At 36.6% G+C, this 14,175-nt stretch overlaps 1 protein-coding gene across 1 annotated transcript in view; it reads right to left on the bottom strand.

Moving 5' to 3' along the window:
- Positions 1–14,175, bottom strand: part of LOC150088271 (pyruvate kinase PKM-like) — a 552,820-nt gene that overhangs the window by 221,679 nt on the left and 316,966 nt on the right. Inside the window, exon 7 of the mRNA XM_090369430.1 lies at positions 4,134–4,261. Within this exon, the coding sequence (XP_090225556.1) occupies positions 4,134–4,261 (128 nt within the window). The remainder of the gene's footprint in view (positions 1–4,133; positions 4,262–14,175) is intronic.

Raw genomic sequence — 14,175 nt, 5'->3', positions numbered from 1 at the left:
TTTATATCTGCCATAGGCTTCTGTGTCACCTGATACTTTATATGCATCCCATACATTTTTCTTCTCTGTCACAAGCCTCATTAGTTAATCTGACATCCATTTAGGCCTAAACCTTAAACAGTATTTCTTGTTTAGTACTGTAGTACATATTATAAAAAAGATTATACTATATTGTATTAGCAGAATTACATTAAAAATTCAAGTTTTTACTTGTTTTGGTGCTGCTTTTATGAACAACTGATATAACCTCCTTCCAATAATGACTGTATTTCTCATTCCCCTGGGGGTCATTATATAGAGGTATGACAGTATGATTAACAGCTAGTATTTCGAAGTTGGTCCAAAGAAAGCATAAGTGCAATAGCACATGCAATATATAATAAAAAATTAAGCGTATTGTGGGACCATTTCATATAGTGGTTGTACGGGGGATGCATTTTCTTGTTTGTATCCAAATATTTAACCATTTGCATGGCCCTAAAAGTAATATTTAGGGTGTATACACAATACAGAAGTTGAAACGAGCCTCGCAAAACAAGACTTTTGTGGATTTATTGGACGACTGTTTTCTGCAGCACCATATTCGAGAGACAACCAGAGAGGGTAATACTCTTGATTTGGTTATCAGCAGTGATTATTCGTGTATAAAGAATTTGCAGATAAAGGAACCACTAGGTGGCAGTCATCACAGTGTATTGATGCGGGAGTTACTTAAAGATATAATTACCATCAGGGGTTAGGGGAAGGGTTTTTGCTTCCATAAAGGTGACTACAGTGGTCTCAGACAGTTTTTAAATTCTGTACAGCTGGACCAACTGATGATGTTACCAACAGCAAATTCTAAGTGGGAAGCATTCAAGGAACTAATCATGGAAGCTACTAGGCTTTTCATACTGATTAAGAAATATTGTTCAAGGTTTAGGCCTAAATGGTTGTCAGATGAACTAATGAGACTCGTGGCACAGAAAAAAAATAATTGGGATGCATATAAATTATCAGGTGACACAAAAGCCTATGGCAGATATATGCTAGTCTGTAATCAAGTCATAAAGGCGGTTAGGCAAGGCAGATTACAAGAAATGTTTGACAAAGGATGCTAAGAAAAGGTGAAAGGACTTCTTTACTTGTATAAACTTTAGAAGGAAAAGGATGAACCAGATTGGTCACTTGATATCGATGGTTCAATTGTTGATGATCCTGCTCAGATAGCTGATAATCTGAATACGTATTTTGCATCTACATTCACACGTGAGCAGTTATTAAGGAAGGAAAATGCCAGAAGTTTATCAAATTGTAACAGGGTGCTAAATGATTTTGTAATAACTGAGAGGAAAGTGGAGGAGAAATTGTTGAAGTTAAACATAAGAAAGGCACCTGGGGTGGATGATATCTATCCAGTTATATTAAAGAAGGCAGCAAAGGAAGTAAACAAACCTTTAACCATAATTATAAGACCATACTTAGATGCAGGGGAAGTCCCCATGGACTGGAGATGTGCAAATGTATCCCCTAATCACAAATGGGGATCTAAGGGTGACACGAGAATTATAGACCAGTTAGTTTAATTTCTGTTCCAGGGAAAATAATGGATTCACTTGTTAAAGATGCATAGCAGGATCATCTAGACAACACTGCAGTAATAATTGAGACACAGCATGGGTTTGTTCAGAAAACGTCTTGCCTGACAAATTTGATTGGACACTATGATGTGGTTACAAAGGAACTGGATGACAAAAATAATTTTGGTATCATATATTTGGATTTCAGGAAAGCTTTCGACACTGTTGTGCATGGAAAACTATTATGCAAATTGGAGCAGTGTAGTATTAAGTGTAAGTTGCTACAATGGATAAAAGGATAGTTGAGTGGGAGAAGACAGAGGGTGGTAATCAATGGACGCTGCTCTTCGTGGACTAACGTTATTATTGGAGTCCCCCCCCCCAGGGTTCGGTGTTGGGCCCACTGTTGTTTTTTATATTTATCAATGATATTGATGAAGGTATATCCAGGCTTAATGTCAAAGTTTGCAGATGATATAAAGGTTGGCAGGGTTGTTAATGACAGTAATGGCAGTGTGCTACTGCAACAGGATCTCAGAAAGTTGAGCAGATGGGCTGAGAAGTGGCAACTGAAGTTTTTATCACTGACAAATGCAAAGTACTGCATATGTGTAGCAGTAACCCGAGAGAAATGTACCAACTCGGTGGTGTTACTACACTAAGGGTAGACGAGATTGAAAGAGACCAGGGGTAATTATGTAGTCGGATATGAAATTTTCTGAGCCATGCAGACAGGCTGCCAGAGCAGGTAATGGGGTATTGTCAATGATATATAGGAATTTTGCTAGTAGGGAATAGGAGGTGATTATCGCTTTGTATAAGTTATTTGTCAGGCTGCATATTCAGTACTGCGTATAGGTCTGGAGGCTTCATTTTAGGTAGGATGTAGAGAGAAGGGAAAAAAGATTGGTGATGGCAACAAAGGGGGGGTCTTCTTACCAAGAAAAGCTTAAGTTCTGCAAATTTCAGTGGCCGAGACTAGGCACCTTAGATGTGATCTGATTGAGGTGTATTAGGCCTTGAATGGGTTGAATTCTGATGGGATCCTTCTGCTTGCTCAGATTATGAACCCGTGGCAGCATACATTCAAACTGAGGAAGGACAGTTGTAGAATACATGTGCAGAAATTTGCCTTTAGCCAGCGGGTGGTTAATTGCTGGAACAAACTACCATCTGTTGTTGTGGAAATTGATAGCTAAAATAAATTCACATTTAGAGGGAATGGAGGTATGAAATTGGGAGTTTTTTTTTTTTTTTTTTGCTGATGCTACATACGCTCGTGCTTGCTTTCTTGCATCACATGCCTCTATTACTATTACTATTTAGATTTTTCTGAGTATTGAATAATATCTGGATATTAATGCAGAAGATATTCTTTTTGTCTGCCTTAGTTTTTGGCTAAGAGTGCATTTTGAACAACATGAAAACTCAAAATATATACTGAATAATAACCATCCTATTTCTAAATCTATTTTGTTAAGAAAATAAGTCAGTTCTTACCTGCACACCATGAAGTTAATAATTTGACACGAAATACACAAAAATTAAAATGTTATAGTTTGAATGATCTCACTTTGAATGTTCAGCAGACTAATGCAAAAAATACTTTTTTCTGAAAAAATTATCCAATAACAGCTATTGTTATTATCCAATAACAATAGCTGTTATTGGATAATTTTGGAAGTAAAACTGGTGGCTAAAATGAGTTAGTTCTTGTTCAAAAAATAGTTCATAGGGAAAAAATTGAAGAAGTTTGAGGAGTATCCTGCACCTTAAATAATAATATGTATATGCCCTTTCATGAACATTTTTATATGGGATGGGGGACAGGGAACAGATGGCAGACAATCAGCCAACTGAATGCACTATATTTTTGCTGTACTGTACCAGAAATGTGCATTTAGTACCACAGTACTAACTGCACATTTCTAGCCTTCACTATAATAGAAATAGTAGAAAAAGGGTAAGAATGGTGAGTTGGTATATATCAATCCCACTATTATGTTCAAGATTCTTTAATTTCAAGAATAATAATAAATTTTCTACAGTTGAAATTAAAGTGAATGGTTTAGAAAATATAAAACTATTGTTTTATTAAGTGTTCCATAAAGATTAATTGATAAGTTTACTTATCAATTAATAAGATTATATTTACTGATATATTTACTTTTCACTTTATTAATAACACAAAAAGAAAAAAAAATAATTTAAGATAAAAAAATCTAATGCACCTGAAATATAATGCAGTGTCCATTACCTAACTTGTTTAACCTTCTGTTGGTTGTGTGGTATTTTCATCCCCAGCACCTGTTTTTCCTCATTGCTTTTTTTTTTTTTTTTAATATTATATGACTGCTTGAAACCATTCTATTCACTCTGGAGTAATTCACAATACTTTCCATAGCACATTTTTTGTCTTCTCTATTAAAAAATGAGGTTTTTATTGAATATGAAAATATGCTAAAAAGTTGGCAGAACCTTCAATGTTAATTTCACAAAACAACCAATCGGTTAAAACAAATTATACTTCACACAATTCTTGAAATTTTCTAAAACACTAATAAAAGTACTCACTTTTTTACACCTTCATCATTTTCAACCTTTGATATGATCATGATATCTTTTCCTTTTTCACCTAAAATTGCACGAATTTCTTTAACACCAGCTGCATTTCGAATAAAGGATGCAAACACCATATCTACCTAAAATATGATAAGCAACTAAATTTATATTGAATAAAAGTATATACCTTACTTTTGAAATATTAAGAGCAAGGCCTTACCTTCTAAAGAAAATCAAGGTAAACATTTGTGATCAGTATGTGGTATATGTGTAAAAACTATGCTTATTATAACAAAAATAAATGTATATGAAGAATAAATTTTAAAAAAAAATGAAAAAAAAAATAAAAATAAAAAAAAATAATAATAATAATAATTCAGCAATGACAATGATATTGAAAAGTTAATGAGGATGGCAAGTGACACAAAGGATAGACAAAGTGTGGTAGTCTTCTGGATCTTTCCAGAAGGTGGTTTTGATGTTCTTAAAAAATCTGTTATGGATATTTGCTTTATTTTTTACTACAAAATCCTTGTAGGTTTTCTTGTAAGAGGCAGTATGAGCCTCAAATCTTTTAAATTTTAGAAGCTTGAAGGCAGCTTTTAAAAATATCTTCTCAGCCAAAGTCTAAGTGTCTGCCTTAAGCAATAGTTCTCAAATCATTTTCTTTTTTTTCATATCTTCCATAGCACTTCTCCAATGAGATGCCTTTCAGGTCTTCCAGCACGCATCCCAGGTATATGGCTTCATCTACAGTTATAAAAACTGTTATCAATCAGTGATACAGGCTAGCCTCGATTAATGTGATTAATTCATCCCGGGAGCTCATCATGCAAAACGGAAACATGTTAATTGAATATAATAATCAATAGGAAAAATTATAATTGGTCCGTGACCTTCAGGAATGTCCATAAAGAATTTTAAAAATACCTTTTAAATAACTTTTTAACTGTATACCATGTAAAAGATAATGAAAATAATTATAGAATTAAATGTTTACTGCATAAAATACACAATGAAGAAACTATTTGTTACAGAAATATTTGAACAGAGTCATTTGAATAGTGTTGGGCTTTCTTTTTTTCGTCAATCAATTTTCAATAGCCGAAAACAAAAATAATGTTCTTATTTATACTCCGACATGACCAGCAGGTCAGTGGAGTTTACGACAAATAAATCAATACAAACGTTAATCGTATTTAGCAGTCAAGGGCTTGAACCCCGGACCACTCAAAGAGCGTGTGCTACTGCACTTGCACTCAGCTACCCTGGGAAAATAAATATCATAGAGAAAATATCGCAGAGAACCTCAAACAAAAGGTTTGCAGCCAGTTTGATATGACTTAAATGTTGAAATGAGATCCTAATCCACAAGTTAGATCACAATCCCATCTGCGCCTCTGCAACATAACTATGTACAGGCAACTCTCAGTTAATGAACAAGTTCTGTTCAAAGATGTTGTTCATTATAAGTTTTGTTAGTACATGGTTCATTATAACTTATAATGAACCATGTACAAGACCATTCGATGGTTAGTACGTTTTATTATAACGTATGTATGTGTTATGGTTTATGGTACATGATACATAATGTAAAATAAAATAAGAAAAGAATAAAAAACAAGATATTGTACTTGTTAATTTTAATTAAAAACATAAAGAGTTACAAAATAGAAATAAAGAAAATGAGTAATAACATAATATATGTATTCAACTTTTACTCATCACTATCTTCATCAGAGTTCAATATTTTCCACATAAGTGAAACTAGGTGCAGATGAGGTAGACGCAGTGGTGGATCCAGAAAAGAATGACTGGAGGTGCACAATTTTGTGCTTTGTTTGTGCACAAACAAGGCACAAAATATAATGACACTCAAACATAATGTGACTGGTGGACACAAGGTACACAGCTGAAGTCTGAATTACTTTGAAGTAAACATTATGCACGACCCAACTGCGTGAACACCTTGAACTCGAATGTCGATCACATCAGTGTACAGAGTATATATTTTCAACTGTAGTCAGTTGAAAACAGATGAGCCACAATGCAAAAATAGATAAAATCTTATGTTAACAATGAAAAATAGAGAAAATTTTTTTCAGCTAAAGGGAATTTAAATGATTTGTGTATATTCTCAGAAAAACAACAGGGGGGGGGACACGTGCTGCAGTGCCCTAACTCTGAATCTGCCACTGGGTAGATGGAAGTGCATCTGATAATGAAGAAACAGTTGGGTTTTCCATTTTTTTAAAAATATATTTTTATAGAAGATTGCACACTTAATTTCTTTTTTTCTTCAAAAATTTCAATGTAGCATGCTAGACAGTCATAAACGCCTCTTTTCACTTTTGCAATTCTTTCCATATTTGCATCTTCTTCTTCAAAGACTGCCAACCTCTCGAAATTGATTTAAAAGCTGCAGCCATTTTCTGCTTTGTAAATGTTCTGGGAGGCTGTGGAATATCAGGTTCTTCTCTTACTTCAGAATTTAGATGTGTCTCTAACAGTGTTAATAAAATAACTGACCACATTTGAGAGATGTGAAAGATCGGTCAGGCGCATTTTTTGCTGTGTGTTCGCAGTGCTGCTATTATCCATTTCAGGTATCTCTTCGACTGGAAGAGAAAGGGATGGGGAGGCTTTCTTTTCCCAGACCTAAGTGAACCAATGGTTGACCGTCTAAGATAACCTAGGCAAAGCAAGTGATTATCCTATTATATTATAATAGGGGGAATCACCAATTTCTTTCCCAAGAGAAAACATTCTATGTGGCATGGCATGTAAACCAACATTTTTTTACTGGCTAGATTAGTTTTATTAACCAAGAACAACATCATCATCATCATCAACCATTTTCAATCCATTGCAGGATGAAAGCCTCTCCAGCAACTTTCCAGTTCCTTCTGTTTTGAGCACTGGCCATCCATTTACTACCCAAAAACTCATGAATTTCATCTATTCATCTCCGCCTTTGTCATCCAGGTTTTCTTCTAGCTCCTCTTGGGTACTAAGAAAATGGACTAAGAAAATAACATTCTGTTATTTTCTTAGTCCATCTGTAATCATGTCTTCGAGCTATGTGTCCTGCCCAAAACCATTTTAGTTCTTTAGTTTTGATAAGAATGTCCTTTACTTGAGTTTGCTGCCTAATCCATGTGTTTCTCTTCTTATCTAACAGTCTGATTCCCAATATAATTCATTCCATTCTTCGCTGTGTAGTTCTCAGCTTCTCTTCAATTCTTTTGGTGAGTGCCCAAGTTTCACTTCCATAAGTCATGGTGGGGAGTATACATTGGTTCATTATTTTACTTTTCAGACAAACTGGGATATTGCTCTTCAGTATGTGACTATATTTCCTGAATGCTATCCATCCAAAATTTATTCTTCTCTTGACTTCCAGCCATTTATCATTATTACAGCTATAACTTGTCCCAGATAAGTATATGACTCCACCTTTTCAATTACTGCTCCTTCAATCATTATTTCCCTTTCTGTGGCATACTTGTTCCTCATTACTTTTGTTTTAGCAATATTCATTTTTAGTCCAAAATCCTTACTAACTGTGCATAACTGATTAAGATTTTCCTCTAATTCTTTGGGATCGTGGCTTATGACCACAATGTCATCTGCAAATTGTAAATGGTTTAGGTTCTCACCGTTCACATTGACTCCTTTCTGCGACAAGTCTAATCTTCTGAAAGCTTCCTCAAGGGCAGCAGTAAACAGCTTTGGAGATATTGTGTCTCCTTGTCGAACTCTTTTTTGTGTCTCCTTGTCGAACATTTTTTTTTTTTTTTTTTTTTTTTTGGTAATTTTCATTTCTGTGATCACGACATGCAGTTGAAAAGCATTGTCAGCTTCAGGAAGAAAAATCGTGCCTTTCTGCCGCTACTGGAACAGAGAAGTTTTTTTCTGATTTATATTCTGCTTTATTAGTTTAAATTGACATATTAACTTATTTCTAGAGTAGCTTTATATTCCTATTTACGGTACTTAAAGTTAAAGTAACTTAGATAGAGATTTGTAGGTATTACTTAGTATCGGAAAGGGTATCAAATACACGAGTTTACCGTTCATAGACAGCCGCCATAGTTACGTGAAAATTAATCAGTAAATCTATTAATCTTGTCGAACTTCATTGGCAATTAAATTGTTCTTTTAACTATATATATATAACGACTTAGAGTACAAACGTAACAAATAATTAATACATACTTGATACTCGTTCGTGAATTCCCGCCATTTTTACACGATAGCATAAGCTTAGTGTAGTATAGTGCATAATATAATATTGTCAATTATTCAGTAAATCTATTAATCTTGATAAACTTTATTGTCAATTAAATTGTATTTTTAACTCTATAAATATATATAACGACTTAATCGTAACAAATAATTAATACATAACTATAGTGGTACACGTGATACGGAAGTTGTATAAAGGGAACACTAGATACCGAAAAAAAAAAAAAAAAAAAAAACAATATATATATCCATATATATATATATATATATATATATCACCTTCACAATTGAATATTTTACCTTTCAACTGTTAACTATTTGCCATATCTACTATATATATATATATATATAATATAACTTAAGGATTTAATTTTTGTTTTAAATTTTATTGAATTACATTGGAATCATGACTCTAACCAGAGCAGCAAAGCAAAAGGCTCAAGCTAATGGGAGTGCTGTGGTTCAGGGGAGAACTGAGGGGGCCAGTTGCCCTCTGAATCACAGTCTATTAAAATGCACTGTTTGCTTGATGTTTGCGGAGCAGTTGGGTACGGGACATGATACTGCCAAGGGGGATGTCTTTGTGTGTGCACGATGTAAGGAGTGCAAGGAAATCAGGCGACAACTCAGCGTTGTTATGGGCCTTTATGAGAGCTTGAAGGACAGGTTGGTTGCCCTCGAAGGAAATAAATTGAGGGGCCCATCAAGCTCTCAGCTGCCCACATCAACGCCAGAGCTTGCACTTGGTCATCAGGCAACACAGAAGCAGCCCCCTAGGCAGAATGCGCTGGTCCCACAGGAACTAGTAGTTGTTGGTGACTCTATTGTCAGGGAAATGGGGAACATGCTTTGTAAAAAGGATAGGTGGAATAGGACCAGGGTATGTCTGCCAGGGGCAAAGGTTGATGACATTGTAGAGCGGATATCATCTTTTAAGGGCACAAAAGGTGATATAGTTGTACACGTTGGCACGAATGATATTAAGAGTAGGAGACCGGCGGAATTACTTAGCAAGTACAGGTCACTGCTGAAAAAAAGCCGTGAATTAGGGTTGAACTTGAAAGTGTCTGCAATTCTGCCCAGACACGATAGGAGGGAGTATATGATGAGAGCCTTGTCGATCAATTCGGCCCTGGAGGGATTGTGCAAGGCTCAAGGGGTAGAATTTTTTTCAGCCTGGACTGTACTTGTTAACAGGAGAGATTGCTTCTACAGGGATGGGATACACTTAAATAGAAAGGGTGCAAGAATTTTTGCTGATGCTGTCGAGGCAGTGTTAGGTGGGTCGGAAAACTGCTAGTTGGGGCGGATACAAGGACTAATAGATTAACAGTAGCCACTGGCAGAGGTGGAAGTGATTCTTGCACTGCTTCTATTGAAATGAGCAGAAGTCTGAAAAACAAGATGCAGGATATTTCAGAGACTGCTGGTAGTCATTGCGTTACAAGTAAACACATGGGTTGTGTTAGGGTAGCTAAGAATAGAAACAGGTGCATGTATACCTGCGTGTACACCAATGCTAGGAGTTTGGTAAATAAATTTGATGAATTTGAGGTATTGCTCAAAACATCAAAGGCAGATATTGTTGGGATATCAGAGACGTGGTGTCACACAGATATAAGTAATGCGGAACTGGAATTTGGGGAATACAATGTGTATAGAAAGGATAGACAGGACAGGAAGGGAGGAGGGGTTATGCTATTAATTAAGAAACACATAAAGTCCAAGGAAGTGAAGCCAGTCGACATCGATGGACAGGGCAGTGCCGAATCAGTTTGGTGTGACATAAGCATAAGGAAATCAAAATTGAGAGTAGGAGTGTGCTATAGGCCTAATGACTCTGATGAGTATAATAAGATATTGTACAGGGAAATAGAGTGGGCCAGTAAATCAGAGAGTCTTATAATGGGGGATTTTAATTTCCCAGATATTGACTGGAATTTGTGGGTTGGTCACTCGCACACTAGCAAGGCTTTTGTGGATTTATTGGATGATTGTTTTCTACACCAGCATGTTCGTGAGGCAACAAGAGGGAGCAATACTCTTGATCTGATTATCAGTAGTGACTCTTCATGCATTAAGAACCTGCAGATAAATGAACCACTAGGTGGCAGTGATCACAGTGTGTTGAAGTGGGATTTACTCAAGGAGGTAACTACCATCAGAGGTAAAGGGAAGGGTTTTTGTTTTCGTAAAGGCGACTATGATGGTCTGAGACAGTATTTAAATTCTATACAGTGGGACCAACTGATGATGTTACCAACAGCAAACTCAAAATGGGAAGCATTCAAGGAACTAATCTTGGAGGCTACCAGGCTTTACATACCAACTAAGAAATATTGTTCAAGGTTTAGGCCTAAATGGTTGTCAGATGAACTAATGAGACATGTGGCAGAGAAGAAAAATGCATGGGATACATATAAATTAATGGGTGACATGGAAGCCTATGATAGATATAAGTTGGTCTGTAACCAAGTCACAAAGGAGATTAGGCAGGCAAAGGCAGACTACGAAAAATCCTTGGCAAAGGATGCAAAGAAAAACAGAAAAGAGTTCTTTACATACTTGAACTCGAGAAGGAAAGGGATGAATCAGATTGGTCCACTGGATATTGACGGTTCAACAGTTGAGGATCCTGCTCAGGTGGCTAACAATCTAAACGAGTATTTTGCATCTACATTCACGCATGAGGAGTTATTCAGGAAGGAGAATGATGTAGGTAAAGTAAACATTGGCAGTGAGCTGGATGATTTTGTAATAACTGAGAGGAAAGTGGAGGAGAGATTGTTGAGGATAAACATAAAAAAGGCACCTGGGGTGGATGGGATCTATCCAGTTATATTAAAGGAGGCAGCAAAGGAAGTATGCAAACCCCTAGCCATAATTATGAGAGCTTCTTTGGACTCAGGGGAGGTACCCATAGACTGGAGATGTGCAAATGTAACCCCAATTCACAAAGGAGGATCAAAGGCTGACACAAGTAATTATAGACCTGTTAGTTTAACTTCTGTTCCAGGTAAATTAATGGAGGCACTGGTTAAAGAAGCACTGCAGGATCATCTAGACAAGAATTCAGTTATAGCTCAGACGCAGCATGGTTTTGTTAAGGTGTCTTGCCTGACCAATTTGATTGGATACTATGATGTAGTCACAAAAGAACTGGATGCAGGGAATAACTTTGATATTATATATTTGGATCTTAGAAAGGCTTTTGATACTGTTGCACATGGAAGACTGCTGCACAAATTGGAGCAGTGTGGCATTGGAGGCAAATTGCTGCTATGGATAAGGGGATGGTTGAGTGGCAGAAGACAGAGAGTGGTAATCAATGGACACTGCTCAACGTGGACTAATGTTATTAGTGGAGTTCCTCAAGGTTCAGTGTTGGGTCCGTTGTTGTTTTCGGTGTTTATGAATGATATTGATGATGGGATATCAAGTTTAATGTCCAAGTTTGCAGATGATACAAAGGTTGGCAGGGTCGTCAAGGACACTACTGACGCTATGCTGCTGCAACAGGATCTGGAAAGGTTGAACAGATGGGCTGAGAGGTGGCAAATGAAGTTTAACATTGACAAATGTAAAGTACTGCATATGGGAAACAGTAACCCCAGAGCAATGTATCAACTCTGCGGTACCACACTGACAGTGGTGGAGAATGAAAAGGACCTGGGGGTAATTGTGCAGGGAGATATGAAGTTCTCTGAGCAGTGCAGACGAGCTGCAAGAGTAGCTCATGGTGTCTTGTCAATGATATACAGGAATTTTTCTAGCAGGGATAAGGAGGTGATTATTCCCTTGTATAAGGCAATGGTTAGGCCACATCTTGAGTACTGTATACAGGTCTGGAGGCCTCATTTCAAGAAGGATGTAGAGCTGCTGGAACGGGTACAGAGAAGGGCAACAAGATTAGTAAATGGAACAAAGGGTTGCTCTTACGAAGAAAGGCTTAAGTTTTGCAAATTACAGAGTCTGGAGACTAGGCACCGGCGAGGTGATCTGATAGAGGTGTATAAGGCCTTGAATGGTTTCAGCATGCTCAATGCCAATGGGATTCTTCATCTTTCTCAGAATAATCACCTCAGAGGGCATAAATTCAAATTGAGGAAGGACGGATGTCGGATAGATGTGCGGAAATTTGCCTTTGGCCAGCGGGTGGTTGGTTGGTGGAACCGACTTCCATCACTTGTTGTTGAAGTTGATAGCCTAAACAAATTTAAAGCTCAACTGGACAGGTATTTCGAACGAACGGAGGGGTGAAATGGGAGAGGGTTTTTTTTTTTTTTTTTTTTGGGCTGATGCTGAATAAGCTTGCTTTCTTGCATCGTATGCCTCTACTAATGCTAATGCTAACTCCTTTCTCGATTTTAAATTTCCTACTGTCTTTGTCTAGTCTAATAAAGGAGGTAGCACTCTCATATATTTTCTTCAAAATCATAATATAAGGGGTATGCCTTGTTTATATATATAGGGGTATATATATAGGCTATATGCCTATATAGGGGTGTGCCTATGCCTTGTCTTTCCTTTGCCCGAAACATTGCCTTATGGTGTATGGAGTTAAATGCCTTTTCATAATCCACAAATGCCAGGCATAATGGTGTTTTATATTCATTTGCTTTTTCCATTAGCTATGATATTATGTGAAGGTGATCCATAGTTGAGAATCCTGTCCTAAAGACAGCTTGCTCTTTCGTTTGATTCTCATCAAGTATTCTTTCTAATCTGTTAGTAATGACCCTTGTGAACAACTTGTAGATGTGGGATAACAAGCTAATTGGTCTATAATTTCTAATTTCTAATTTATCTCCTTTCTTATGCAGCAAAACTATGATTGCATTATTCCACTGCTTAGGCGTCACACCTTTTCTAATGCACTTTGTGAAGAGCCTTGCCAGTTTTTGTGTTATGTCTCTTCCTCCCAATTTTAACAACTCTACAGTAACTTCATCTTCCCCCGGGGCTTTCTGATTCTTCATTTTCTTAAATGCATGTTCTACCTCATCAGGAATAATATCCGGTATGTCGTATATGTTGCTACTTTGCAATCCATCTTCCCCACTGCTGGCATCATTCCCTCGCTCCTTGTATAATTCTCTATTGTAGTCTTCTGCTATTTGAATTATGCCTTCTCTGCTGTTTATAAGTATACCATCACTATTCTTCAGTTTCAGTATCATTTGTCTTTCTGTATTACTGCTCATGGCTGCTGATTTAAATCCTTTGTTTTCCCTTAATGCTTGTTCTACTTTTCTTGTGTTAAATCTTCTTATGTCCTCTCTGAGTCTCTTTCTAATGGCTTTGCATAACTCAGTATACTCAATTTTCTCCCTGTCAGTGTTTTTCTTGTCGTCTTCATTTGTCGTCTTCGGTTCATCATGACAAGTGTTTCTTGACTAATTTTTTCTTCTTTGGATTTCTTTTTATCTATAGGTCTTGGGCTTTATCACTTTAAGAAAGTTGTAATATTCCTCGTCGATATCTTGGTCCTGAGCAGTCTGCAGAAGCTCAAACTTGTTCTTAAGTTCCAGTACATACTGCTTTTTCTCCTCCCCTGTTATCTCAAAGGCCTTTGTATTATTTACTCGAGTCAGTTTTTTCCTTTCTTTTCCTATATCTATATCAAGTGTACATCTTACCATTCTGTGATCACTTCCAACATTTACCTTATTCAGGATGGTAACATCATTCACAATATATCTTCTGTTAGTGAGGATAAAGTCTATTTCATTAGTTGTTAATTGATTTGGACTCTTCCATGTTCACTTTCTGTTCACCCTTTTCTTGAAAAAAGTGTTCATTACTG

Source organism: Mastigoproctus giganteus, chromosome 3 (genome assembly GCF_048544385.1).
Source record: "Mastigoproctus giganteus isolate SK-2022 chromosome 3, ASM4854438v1, whole genome shotgun sequence".
In the NCBI taxonomy this organism is placed as follows: domain Eukaryota; kingdom Metazoa; phylum Arthropoda; class Arachnida; order Uropygi; family Thelyphonidae; genus Mastigoproctus; species Mastigoproctus giganteus.
Note: the sequence above shows the minus strand (reverse complement) of the source record. Positions and strands in the feature narration are given on the sequence as shown.